The sequence below is a fragment of the Oncorhynchus mykiss genome, chromosome 17, assembly GCF_057628025.1.
Source record: "Oncorhynchus mykiss isolate SJ-2025 chromosome 17, ASM5762802v1, whole genome shotgun sequence".
NCBI lineage: Eukaryota > Metazoa > Chordata > Actinopteri > Salmoniformes > Salmonidae > Oncorhynchus > Oncorhynchus mykiss.
Genome location: NC_143038.1, coordinates 5,951,658 through 5,965,328, shown reverse-complemented (window position 1 = coordinate 5,965,328; position 13,671 = coordinate 5,951,658). Strand labels below are relative to the sequence as shown.

The 13,671-nt window shown below is 44.3% G+C and overlaps 1 protein-coding gene across 1 annotated transcript in view; it reads right to left on the bottom strand.

The window, feature by feature from the left end:
* LOC110493539 (VPS10 domain-containing receptor SorCS3) overlaps positions 1-9,129 on the bottom strand; it is a 226,719-nt gene extending 217,590 nt beyond the window's left edge. The window contains exon 1 of the mRNA XM_021567877.3: positions 8,085-9,129. Coding sequence (XP_021423552.3) covers positions 8,085-8,813 — 729 coding nt within the window. The 5' untranslated portion in view covers positions 8,814-9,129. The remainder of the gene's footprint in view (positions 1-8,084) is intronic.
* Between the last annotated feature and the right edge of the window lie 4,542 nt (positions 9,130-13,671).

Here is a 13,671-nt window from a genome sequence, read left to right as displayed (position 1 = left end):
TGGTCATCTAGTACATTCAGAAAAGAGAGTAAAGGGAGCAGATTTCTGGGCAAGGTAGAATAGATTCAAGGCATAATGTACAGACAAAGGTATGGTAGGATATGAATACAGTGAGGGTAAACCTGTACATAGAGTGACGATGAAAGAGATATTGTCTCTAGAAATATAATTTAACCAGGTGATGTCACCGCATGTGTGCTAGGTGGAACTAAAGTGTTAAATAAGGCGTATTGAGCAGGGCTAGAGGCTCTACAGTGAAATAAGGCAATAATTACTAACCAAAACAGCAATGGACAAGGCATATTGACGTTAGCGAGAGGCATGCGTAGCAGAGTGATCATAGGAGTCCAGTGAGTGACTTCAGGCAGCAAGCGGCCCGGGGCTAGCAAGCTAACAGAAGGGCCCTGGAGGGACGTCGCTACAGAAAAAGTATTTTGTGGCCCCCTCGTGCTATTACGTCAGCAGACGGACCAGCAGGGCTCCGTGTGGTAAACCAGGCCAATTGGCAAAATAGGTATAGTGGCCAAATAATTTGTCCGGTGGGCCTCTTCAGCTAACAGTCTGAAGTGCTCTGGACAGCTAGCGAGCCGCGGCTGGCATGCTAGCAGATGGGCACTCAGGGGACGACGAGAAGGCAGAGCCAGTTGGGAAAACCCCATCGGGCGAATCACGTCGGTGGAACCGTTGTGATGGGTCGGCGGGGGTTCAGGCCAGTTGGCAAAATAGGTATTGTGGCTGATGGACCTCTTTGGCTAGCCGGGAGATGGGCCTAGCAAGGGTAGCTCCAGGTTAATTGGTTCTTGCTTCGGGACAGTGACGTTAGCCAGGAGTGGCCACTCGAATAGCAGTTAGCTAGCTGCGATGATCCAGGTGAACAAAAAAAGAAAGTTCAGAGCTTGCGATAGGAATCCGGAGATATGGAGAAAAATAAGTCCGATTTGCTCTGGTTTGAGTCACGCTGTGCAGACTGGCGAGAGTTGACTGATGACCGCTAGCAGTGGCTAGCTGACTACTAGCTAGTGTGTGTGTGTGTGTGTGTGTGTGTGTGTGTGTGTGTGTGTGTGTGTGTGTGTGTGTGTGTGTGTGTGTGTGTGTGTGTGTGTGTGTGTGTGTGTGTGTGTGTGTGTGTGTGTGTGTGTGCCAACCTCTCATTCAGCAATTTACCACCAAACTTGTTAAGCAACGCTTTAGCTGTATAATCAACTAACAGTATATCACATTCCCTCATTAAAACAAAGTTGCATCATCATTTCCCACTAATGGCCTCACATCGCAATAGCAACAGTGGTGGTAGCTATTCATAATCTGGGGACTGAGGAAACTTCAAGGCACACACCCAGACATACCAGGATATCTGGCAATTTCCTCATCTCTTTATTGACGCCTGCAAGAATGAGTCCCAAGTGACACCATATCCCCTATATAGTGCACTACTTTTGACCAGAGCTATATGGGCACTACACAGGGAATTGGGTGCCATGTGGGACCCAGCCATACGCAGCCAATAACCCGATACATAAGGAAAGCAGTAACAACCCCTGAGTGTTTAAGTAAACTGTCTGGAGGTAGAAATAGGCTGTTGTTCAATGGAGCAGACAGATGCTAGCCTACATACTGTATCAAAGTGCTTAAGAAGCAATTAACCTTGCCTAAGGGCATTGCTCACATAAGGCCTTCATAAGATTCACATTGACAACGCCTGTCTAGCGGTGAAGTGTTTTCATGACTAGGCCCTGGAGCGTTTCCTGACTTGATTAAACTGTGGGCCCTATTTATTATAGGCTATCACAAGGGCCCAGAGTATTTCCTGGTTGGGTCACGCGGTCAGGGATGAACTTAAGGCCCTTTTCATGTATACAAGGCCGAGAGTTTTACCTCAGGCCCAAAGTATAGGCTATCACAAGGGCCCAAAGTATCTCCTGATTGGGATACCCAGTCAGGGATAACTCCAGGCCCTTTTCATTCATAACAATCATACATTGTGTAAAAACATTGTGTAAAAACAAACCTAGTTAGCTCATTTTCTGATGCCCCTCCCACTCAGCAAAACTCCTCTAAAGAGAAAGAAGGCAAATGAATAATGCATTGATATCTATGAACACTCACTCTCTCTGTTTTACTGAGCACAGTTGTATTATTAGGTTTCAAACCAAGCTCGTCTTTACTTTTCTTAAAGCGTTATTACAAATTAAAATGTGTGAATGCATAGAGGGGGTGAATATCATTAGAGGCTACTTTCATGAGGATAGTCAAGCTCAAAGATGAAGAGAGAGAGAGAGCAAGAGAGTGAGAGAGAGAGAGAGTGAGAGAGAGAGAGAGAGCGAGAGAGAGAGAGGAATAGTCTTCCTTTAGCAAATACAATGGAGAGATAGGAGTTTAAAGTTACGTACTGTTGCTTCCCCAGACTGACTCCGTTAGCAAATCGCCCATCATCAAGCCACATATATTTCCCTCCACTAAATGAAAGATGCTAACACAATATGTTTGGTAATGGCCGATGTTTAAACAGGTTATTATCATTAAAATCTAAATGGGAATAAAAAGGGAAGGAGAAGGGGACAGTAAAGTTAATGTGGCGTGGCCCCGGTTTACTGCCATTCGCAGTCTTTTTCATTGATAAACCGCTAGATCATTTTAATTAGACAGTGTGTTAATTGAGTGTGGGTCCTGGGGTATAATACAGTATGTCATCATTAGTCTGCATCAACGGCAACCCTTCACAACCGTGACACCATTCAGAAAGAGAGGGAGAGAGTGACAGAAAGAGGAAGGGGGAGGGAAAGAGTATTTGCGTGTGTGGGAGAGACAGAGAGCGAGTGAGTGTGAGGGAGAGCGGTAGGTGATCTCCCCCCTCAACATCCTCTCTGACATCATTACTTAGTCATTGCGTTCTGCCTAATGTGCTAATGTTCAGGAAATGCCAAGAGAGATCAACGTTACGTTTGCCTAAAAAAACGGTGGTAAAGGTCAAGACTCTATGCCCAGGAGGAGCATGCTGCATATACCACCTACTTCAATCTACCTACTACACTGCACCACGCAGTCCAACCACTACCATGCAAAACTGGTCTGAGATCAGCTGCTAGAGAGCCAGAGACAATGTACTTTATCCTGAGATACCTCCCATGGAAAAAGAGGTTTAATAATAGAATGAAGATGAAACCAAATCACATTAGACACTATTTTATATTAATGTTATTAACACCTACACACACACTCACAAACTCACACACACACACACAGACATGCGGCTCGGTGCTCTGTCGACACCCGTGTACAGCAGAAAGGGATCAACGGCCAAGCGTATGACTACACTCAAGTCAAACAGTCATAACGTATCCTTCCACCAAGGCCTACTCTATTTCCGCTGCCGTGGTGATGGTACAGGAAACACAATGAGACCATTAGCTTGGTGATTGACTGCTTTCAGAACCTTTCATCCAATGGGTAGCTCCGAGCCATGCAGGAGACATGAGTCTCAAGGCTTTTAGTGACTTCAGTGGTTTTAGATGTTGCTCTGTTACAACAGCAGGTGCTTTGTAATGTGATTGTAATTGACCCTGAATGTGTTGTAATGCAGGCATACTGGGTAAATGTGTGGCTATCACACATTCACGTAACTGCAGTTACGTGAAACTACCTTCATCGGTAGGTCTTGGAGAGCAGTTTTCACAAGGAGTTTCATGACCTGGCCCGACCAGGGAAAGTTCACCAAGGTAAAACGAGAACCCTAGTTATTATTCCATTGCCTTTCACATGTTTCTCTCAATCCAGTCCATTAACTAAATAATAAATGACAAGCATGTAGTCAATCTTGATAAAGCAACTAAACAAGGTGCTAAACCCGAACACATAGCTCGGCGCTAGCCTGAAAAGGTTGGGCCAAGTTAGCTCAAGTCAAGATTTATCCTCCGTCTAGTCGTGGCGGCACATGGCGTCTTGCCACCAAGCTTCACTACTTCCACTGCGGAGAGGAAACAAGGGCTGGGAAAACACATTTGTAAACACAAATTAAACGAAGAGGGGATGGAGGTATGAAAAGAGGAAGAGTCCCTTTGGAAGAGGGCATTATTTATGACACCTCATCCTATGCTCCTCTCTTCCCTTCTTCCTCCAGAGCAGTTAGTTCCTCCATAGCGGTAGGTAGCAAAATAGTGGCACTTTACAAGCCATTAGCATCACTAAACGGAAGGGAAGCCATCCAAGGGGTGAGACGAGACACAGACAGGGCTAGGAACAAGCCCCCTGTGTACATCCTAAATCATGTTCCAGGCCACTGCATGGATGCCAGAGCTGTGTTCAGCTATGCCAACCAACTACGCCACCCTCTCCTCACTGGTTGGTGGGTGCAGTAAGGGGGTTGGCGAACAACGATATTCTTCCAGATGAGCGGATGTTGTTGAATAAGGAAGTTCAGTTCAGTTCAGTTCAATTAAATTCATTTCAGTAAAATTAATTTCAGTTGAGTTCAGTTAATTTCAGTTTAGTTCAGTTTATTTCAGTTCAATTAATTTCAGTTTAGTTCAGTTTATTTCGAGGGGAAGAATCCATGTGTACCAGCATATTCCTTTGTTCAGGTTGAGGAGTCAGGTGCTTGAGTCTACTAAATGTACTGCAAATATTGAAGAAATTAAATGTCTCGAATTATGGGCTGTACAATATGCCTACAGTATGGTTACTAATTGTGTATGAAAGACTTCCACTTGTACAGTACATTACTGTAGCCTTACAAAATGGGTCTCTTATACAATTTAGTGTGTGTGTGTGTGTGTGCCAGGCCAGGTTCTCAGGAATCAGATAAGTCCGGCTGGCATTGAGGCTGTCTTCTTGTTCTCTCTTGACACATTGTGTGTGTGTGTGTGTGTGTGTGTGTGTGTGTGTGTGTGTGTGTGTGTGTGTGTGTGTGTGTGTGTGTGTGTGTGTGTGTGTGTGTGTGTGTGTGTGTGTGTGTGTGTGTGTGTGTGTGTGTGTGTTTTGCCTATTAGCTCTCTGAAAAAGATGTTGGCATCTCAAAAGATCAGCTCACTACGTTGATAACCTGCCAGATGTATAATGAACTCTTCTTCCATTAAAGACCACTCACAGAGTCTCACTCTGCATCTTATGCAAATGCATATTTAGATTTCCCCCACTGGATGTATGAAGAACAAAAAGAAAACCATGTATTGCATCATGAAGAAAAAACATCAAGATAAAAAAATGGCCATAGATCCTGCCAAGGCTGGCAGATTTTCCTGCACTATTGACGTATATGTAGATATTTACTACCAGCGAAGTGCATTACTGGAAGCATCGACATCAAAAGCGAGTGGATGGATGAAATACATTATCATGGTTGAAAATCACTTATGAAAGTGGCTTTTATGATAGTAATGATCAGCACGAAGCACAATAATGGCGGCCATTTTGTATCCACATTGGCAAGAAGAAGGAACCCTGCCATTATATTCATAAACACCACTGAGACTGAGAAACTCGACACTCTGCCCATCACTCTCCCCATAGGGAGTCTAGGCTAGGCTAATATCCACCCAGGGCTCAGACAGACAGACAGACAGACAGACAGACAGACAGACAGAGAAGAGACCACATTAGCCTTGTCTACACGCCTCAGAGGGTACAACCTGCCTTGGGGAACGTAACACCACTTCTACCCATGTCATCCTAGAGGAGTAGTGGCACAGGGCACAACACGGCTCAGGCAGCACAAGCATAGCATTCTGGGTAGAAGTTTTTTTTTTTTATAAAAAAAAAAATTTAAAAAGAAAGAAGGAAAGGGAGTGTGGTGGCACAACGACATGTGAGTGAATGCATGGGTGAGGCCAGAGTAGACTCGTTCAGCCACCCACCACCCCTGCCACACACACACACACACCAACCCCAACTGCTGTGGTTAAGTTAGAGTTAGATCACTTCAGGCTCCATCAGGCCATCCTTGAGGGCTTAATTCATCACCCATACAATCAGGAGCTAAAGCCCAATGAAGATAAAGTAGTCCAGCACTAGTGTCTGAGAGCTGGAGAACACATGCTTGAGTAGGCAGTCAATCCCCCTCATGTGGCAAGAAGAGAATATTTCAAAATGGATACCTGTTTCCGTCTTCAAGATAATTATTACAGATTTACAGCTAGGGGGAAACAGAGGCATGGAGTTGGGCTGGCTGAGGTAGACAATACACCCAGAAAACCTGTCTCACACACACAGAGCCAAGCGCATACACACATAGTCCGAAAAAACACACTCACACACACACATACACAAACGTCCCCAAACCGCCGCAGCCATCACTGCGAGTTAAAAAACAAGTTCATGCAGCGTGTCATAATAACTTCAGACAGAGGACTGAAACTGAGGGATTCATTTTTTTCTCATCCAAATGAATTCAAGCAAAAAAGAGGCAGCCACAACAACAAAAGAAACATGTAAGAATGATAAAAAAGAGCCCAGTGGCTTTCTCTGCTCTGAGTCTGCATGGTTGTGGAAATTGCTTTTATTCATTTCACCATATTATTCTGTTTCAAATGAAGGCCTCTAAGCCCTTTTAGGGGGGATGAAATCATGTCAGTATTCCAGCCGTTTCAAAATAAAATTGGGATGGAATGATGTGGCTGCTACAGAAAGATGATTCATCTGTGTCATAACAGCCATTCATGTATTAGTAGCCTGAGGTATTAGCCAGAACAAGGACATGTATTATCATTAACATGACCTACACATTCCATTGTGACCTCTCCATTGTGACCTCCCTAGTTAAAGTACAAGCTGTCTTCACTCACAGAGGATGAGACAGGTTGTAGTGCATCACCAATGAATACCCTTATGTAGACGGACAGACTTTGGTGGCAGAGCAATTTATATAGATCAAAATCAGACATGACCTACCAGTTCTCCTCTGTGCAGTTGTAAAGCTGCTATTACAGGCTCATAGCCTGCCAATCAATGAAATTGTATTATTGACCGTCACCATAGGTATTGATCACATAGGCCAAGGCATATTAAGAACAGTGTTCTAAGTGCTGTGAATGTTTGCTAGGGATTGTTTTTTGAATTCATTGCCCTTGATTCCATGAGAGACCATTGTCTCAGACTCTGTATCCCTACAATAATACACAATTGCAGAAGCTGCTTTTAAGAGGCATAATGATAGTCTCTCGTACATTGTACGCCACCCTTTGGAGTGTCTGTGTAAGTACAGGTAACAAGTGCACCGATTACTAATTTAGGGAGTGAGGCATTATTCTGAATATAATTTACTCTGGCATGATGATAGTTGGCAGACTAATTTATTTTAAAAAATCCATATAAATGGTAAATATGCATATAAGGTCCACATAATTCATAGGTATAGAATATAGTTGTTAAACTAGGCCTATTAAATCTATGGCTATTGTAAAGGAATTGTGAACATAGAAGCAACAGGAACAAGCCAGAAATTCAGAGGACCACATAGGCTTGCTTTCATTCGATGCGAAATTTCGTTATTACAAGTAAAGAATTCAAACAATTTATATCCCCGTAAAAAATATTTACAAATCTGCCCAATCAATTACCCTATATTGCATGAAAAATCCAAAGCGACGTATACAAGACCTGAAACAAAACATATTGCAAAATACAGCACACGTTAACGATTATAATTTATTTCAGTCGTATTCATTACATATAAATAAACTAAAACTAGTGGAATTCACCTGTCAGAGTAACCTATATGCGCAAGTATAGTGAGTGTTTTCCAACCGCTATGTGAAGCAATGCTGCTATCGGTATGGCACGGGCACGGAGTCTGCTGCAATCAAGCATATCTCCGTGTGCAATAGCCAATACCAGTCCAACCGGGCCCCTAATGCTTCTGGAGGTGCTGAAACCTATGTGGGATATAGTGCCCTGCTGTGCGCAACTGAACCAATGCACCTGTTACAGTGGCCAAACAACTCGCTAAAGCAAGCGAATATTTCTGTGCGCAGCACAGTTTGGATATAATAGGCCTTTACAGTCATTGACGAAACGTAGTGCTTCATCATATAACATTGTTAATTTTGTGAAATACAAATACACATGACAAATGGTGAATAATCATCACTTACGCTGCTGTTTTGCCCCGACCAGTAAACCACTGCGTGGTTATGCGCTGAGTCCCCGGTCAAGGCGAAAGTAGTGCTGCTTAGTTTGGGATCATCTCCTCTGGAAGTCCCTCGACCCTCGTCCCTGTTCCACTTGAATTCGGATCGGCCCAGTCTGTGTCCGTCCAGTAACGGACCAGGACTCCTTCTCTCATCCGATGCCTCTCCTTCTAAACCGGGGCCACCGGTCATAAGGCTCTCCCTAAACTCGGGGGGTTCGGGACCGCTTCGCTTCGCTCTCCGTAACGCAAAATCCTCAGCACCATCCTTGACCTTACCCAAATCATCCACCCCAATATTATATTCACCACGGTACCTTTCTTCGTTTTCACTAGACCCGGTTAAATCTTCCAGAGCGACTTTTGGGGTAACTCCATCGTCAGTGGATCTCGGCTCATCCACGAGAACACCTGCCTGTTGGGTGTCGCTTGGTACTCCAGTATTTTGGTCAGTAACTCCGAGTAGCTGGTACTCCAGTCGGACCTGTTCCAAAGCTTTGGCCGCATGCCTCGTACCATCAGCCGCGTGCGTACCGGTATCCAGCTGTAATTCCTTCAGGTGTAGCTGGACCGGCGACTGGCACAATGCGCAAGTTATCTCCGCCTTGGCATTTAGCTGGGTATGAGCGGAGATCAGAAACCAGGTACACAGAGTTAAGTGCAAGCCTGGGCAGAAGCCAAGCCAAGTATCCATTGCTGGTATAGTTAGAGATTTGGGTCCAACGCACGGAACGGCAAAACCTTTTCCAACCGAGGACCAACTCCCCCCGAAGTCGGTGAGAATTTCGTGGTATTTAGAAAAGCGCCCTTCGCCTAAACTGTTCTCGTTCAAGGAGCTGGTCGCGGGAGCCACCACATAGGAGAGGAGCTGTATCGAATCCGAGCTGCCGAATGTGCGCCCGGATGAGAGGAATACTGTGAGAGAACGCGAACGCAAGAGAGAGACGAGAGCGAGAGCTGAGAACGGGAGAGAGAGAGAGATGCGCCGTGGCTTTCACACTGGTTGTGAAAGCCCACTAATAATCGAATATGATATGACCGATAAAGACCTATTCAACTTAGCTTTCAGCAGAGAGATAATCTTTGACGATGTTCATATCAAAGTCAAATCAATGGTGTCATTGTATAACGATGCATGATGTGATTATGGACCAGGATTTCCAACACATTATATTCTTCACAGTGCTTCAGAACTAATTATTTACCCGAATCAAAGTAATCGGTTTTTAATGTACTCCTGTCCAAAGGAAACTGTATTTCCTGATATGCATCTAAATCACTTGTAGCGGGTGCTCTGACACCTAAGACTCTTGCCAATTAGACGTTCCATTATGCCAGACATAAAGGTTAATATGCACACAGAGGGAATTATTAGCGCAATAAAGCAATGGTATTTTTAAAAGATCAGCAGCCGAAGAAAAATAATGTTTGTGCAATCAGAACATTAAATAAATTGTGCAGTTATTGACGTGTTATTATTTGAGAAAAGGTGTTAAAGTAACTGTCCAGTGTTTCCAGATTTCCATGAAATTTGACCTACTACAATATCAATTACAATATGACTGAAATAGTTTTCCTTCCATTTCTTTTAATGACCTATGTTTCTTTGTTGGAATGGTGTTGGCATACAACAAAAGCAGAACTGTGTGGCGTATACTGGTCATGAAAAAAATTCATGTGAATAGATCACTGATTGGCCAGCTCGTCCGCTGATCCAGACATCATCCTCTGTCAGGAAATAGAAAGCATATTTTAAACTGTCTGTCTGAGATAGCAGTTTGAGGTGTGGCTTGTTATAGGTCTATGTTGTAGACCTGTGCGCAATGCTTGCATCGCTGCATGCCCAAGAATGAAACAATCTTATCATCAGTTTCATTTATGTCTCATTTGTCTCATGACAGCCAACATGAAACAGACGCGACTAGATTTGAACGAGCCGCTCGGCAGCTGAGTCGAGTCTGATGGCATATAGCTGGCGGCTGAGTCGAGTCTGACGGCAGAGTGCTGTACTGGGCTGGGGCATTCAAATGGAGCTCTAGTGTGCGTGCAGAGAAGGCCCAGGGTTGAATCAATAGGATGAATTGGGCGGATTTGGCAGGGAGTTACGCTATTCCCAGTGGGAAAACACAACTAGCGCCAAGAGGAGAGAGTCTGGTGGAGAGGGAGGGATAAAGGGAGCGGGAGGAGGAGGATAGGGAGGGATGGATGGATGGATGTTTGAGATTTGAAAAAAGACACCAGGTGTTTATCAACCCAAGTCTTAAGAAGCAGCCAAAAGGTGAAAAATTATAACACATTGAACATTTCAAAAATTGAATGCAGCCTACCAATTTATTTTAGAAACAAGCCTACATCACAGAAAACCCTAAGACAGAAATATGCAGAATGTCCTTCATATCTATAATAATTTAGCAGTGGATGGGAGAATAAGACAGTATCCACAGGTTCTATGACCTCCAATGGCATCTGTTATAGCTATAAAAACTTGAATATATTGTGGTATCGTTGTGGTCAAGATGGCTAAAACCACTGCCCCTCCAAAGGGCTCCAAGCCCTATAGAAAATAACCAAAGTTGTGCCTCAGATGACACCTTATTAGCATAGGGTTCTTGTCAAACGTTCACTCTTAGAAATATTGATGACTCGAGGAACCCTGGAGATCCTCAAGGAACCATTACAACTCAATGATTCATATTTGCACCTTCAGTTAGTTCAGGGCTTCTTGGGGGAACATTTAATGGTTCAATGTAGCAATGGGTTCCTGGAGGAACCCTAGAGTGGAGGTGTGGCTTAGTAGGGGCATGGCTTTAAGATCAACTCTATACTGTATATACAAAGTATGTGGACACCCCTTCAAATTAGTGGATTTGGCTAATTAAGCCACACCCATTGCTGATACAGTAGGTGTATGAAATCGAGCACAAAGCAATACAATCTCCATAGACAAACATCGGCAGTAGAATTGCCTTACTGACGAGCTCAGTGATTTTCAACGTGCCACCGTCATAGGATGCCATCTTTTCAACAAGTCGCATCATCAAATTTCTGCACTGCTAGAGCTGCTCCAGTCAACTGTAAGTGCAGTTATTGTGAAGTTGAAATGTCTAGGAACAACACATGGCTCAGCTTCATGAAATGGGTTTCCATGGCCGAGCAGCCGCACGCACACAAGCCTACAATCACAATGCGCAACGCCAAGCGTCGGCTGGAGTGGTGAGAAGCTCTTAGCCATTGGACTCTTGAGCTGTGGAAATGCGTTCTCTGGAGTGATAAATCATGCTCTACCATCTGGCAGTCTGACGGACAAACCTGGGTTTGCTGGATGTCAGGAGAACGCTACAGTGCCTTGCAAAAGTTTTCAAGCCCCTTTGGCATTTTTCCTATTTTCTTGCATTACAACCTGAAATGTATTTTTATTTGGATTTCCTGTAATGGACAGTCCAAAATGGTGAAGTGAAATGAAGAAAAAAAAACGTGTTTCAAAAAATTCAAAAAACAGAAAAGTGGTGTGTGCATATGTATTCACCCCCATTGCTATGAAGCCCCTAAATAAGATCTGTTGCAACAAATTACCTTCAGAAGTCACATCATAAATAAAATAAAGTCCACCTGTGTGCAATCTAAGTGTCACATGATCTGTCACATGATCTCAGTATATATATAGATTCTCCCAAGATGGCATAGCAGTTCAGACGTATTTTTGTCCTCGTCCTGTCGTGTCCCGTATATATATATATTTAATTTTCCAAAAACTCATCTTCAGAACACTCTCCTGCAATCCGTTTCACCAATTTATATTTATATAAAAAAGTATTATTTACCTCAGATCTGTGATCCTCCGAGAGGCTAGCCAGAAATTAGCCAGAAGCTAGCCGGGAGCTAGCCAGAAGCTGGTCCAGAAGCTACTCTGAAGCTGGTTCAGGGGCTAGTTCAGAAGCTAGTTAGCTTATTTACTGGCTAATCGTTGGTACTCAGCTGACCACGGTTTGTGGTCATCGGCTGTCCTTTGGCTCGAGAATCTATCGCCAGTTTTGTACGGCGCGGTGCAGCGCAGCGCGGCTCGGAGCGGAACATATCGGACCAATTTTTCTCTCCATGTCCCTGGATTTCGGCCGCTGGCTCTGCCTGGATCTCGCAGCTAGCTAGCTGCTATCCGTGTGACTATCGGCTTTCGTCGATTCCGGAGCTAACATCAATTGTTCCGGAGCTAGCCAGCTGAAGAGTTCCATCAATCACTCCTGGGCTGCAGTCACCTATCCAGACCCGTTTTGCTGCCTACGCGGAGCCCCACCGGGCCTTCACGGCTAGACTGCCGACGTTGTCTACCCGAGGGAACTGTCCGGCTGGCTCCTCCGGCGCAACGTTGCCTGGGCGCTCATCTGCGGCCTGCTAGCCGTTGGCTATCTTATCGGCTGCTATCTGAATAGACAATCGGACAATTTTTATTTTATTTTTATTTATTGATTTATTTTTCTTCTTGGGCCTCTATAACTATATCTATTGTTTTTATTTTTGTTGTTGTTGTGTGATTTGGATTCATCCCCTCTACCACACGGAAACCCACTAATCTACTGAAGGAACGCAAGAGTTGGCTAATAACAGACCTCCATCTTATGCTAGCTTGCTCCTATGCTAGCTTGCTACCGATTTAGCTGTCTAAATCGCCGTGACCCCCAACCAACCTCTCCACTCACTGGACCCTTCTGATCACTCGACTGAGCATGCCTCTCCTTCATGTCAATATGCCTTGTCCATTGCTGTTCTGGTTAGTGTTTATTGGCTTATTTCACTGTAGAGCCTCTAGTCCTGCTCATTATACCAACCTATTAGTTCCACCACCCACACATGCAATGACATCTCCTGGTTTCAATTATGTTTCTAGAGACAATATCTCTCTTCATCACTCAATACCTAGGTTTACCTCCACTGTATTCACATCCTACCTTACCTTTGTCTGTACATTATACCTTGATGCTATTTTATCGCCCCCAGAAACCTTACTCTCTGTTCCAGACGTTCTAAACGACCAATTCTTATTGCTTTTAGCCGCACCCTTATTCTACTACTACTCTGTTCATCTGGCGATGTAGAGGTGAATCCAGGCCCTGCAGTGCCTAGCTCCACTCCTATTCCCCAGGCGCTCTCTTTTGACGACTTCTGTAACAGTAATAGCCTTGGTTTCATGCATGTTAACATTAGAAGCCTCCTCCCTAAGTTTGTTCTATTCACTGCTTTAGCACACTCTGCCAACCCGGATGTTCTAGCTGTGTCTGAATCCTGGCTTAGGAAGACCACCAAAATGTCAGACATTTTAATTCCAAACTACAACATTTTCAGACAAGATAGAACTGCCAAACTGCCAAAGATAGCCTGCAGAGTTCTGTCCTACTACCCAGGTCTGTACCCAAACAATTTGAACTTCTACTTTTAAAAATCCACCTCTCTAAAAACAAGTCTCTCACTGTTGCCGCCTGCTATAGACCACCCTCTGCCCCCAGCTGTGCTCTGGACACCATATGTGTATGCCCCCCATCTATCTTCAGAGCTTGTGC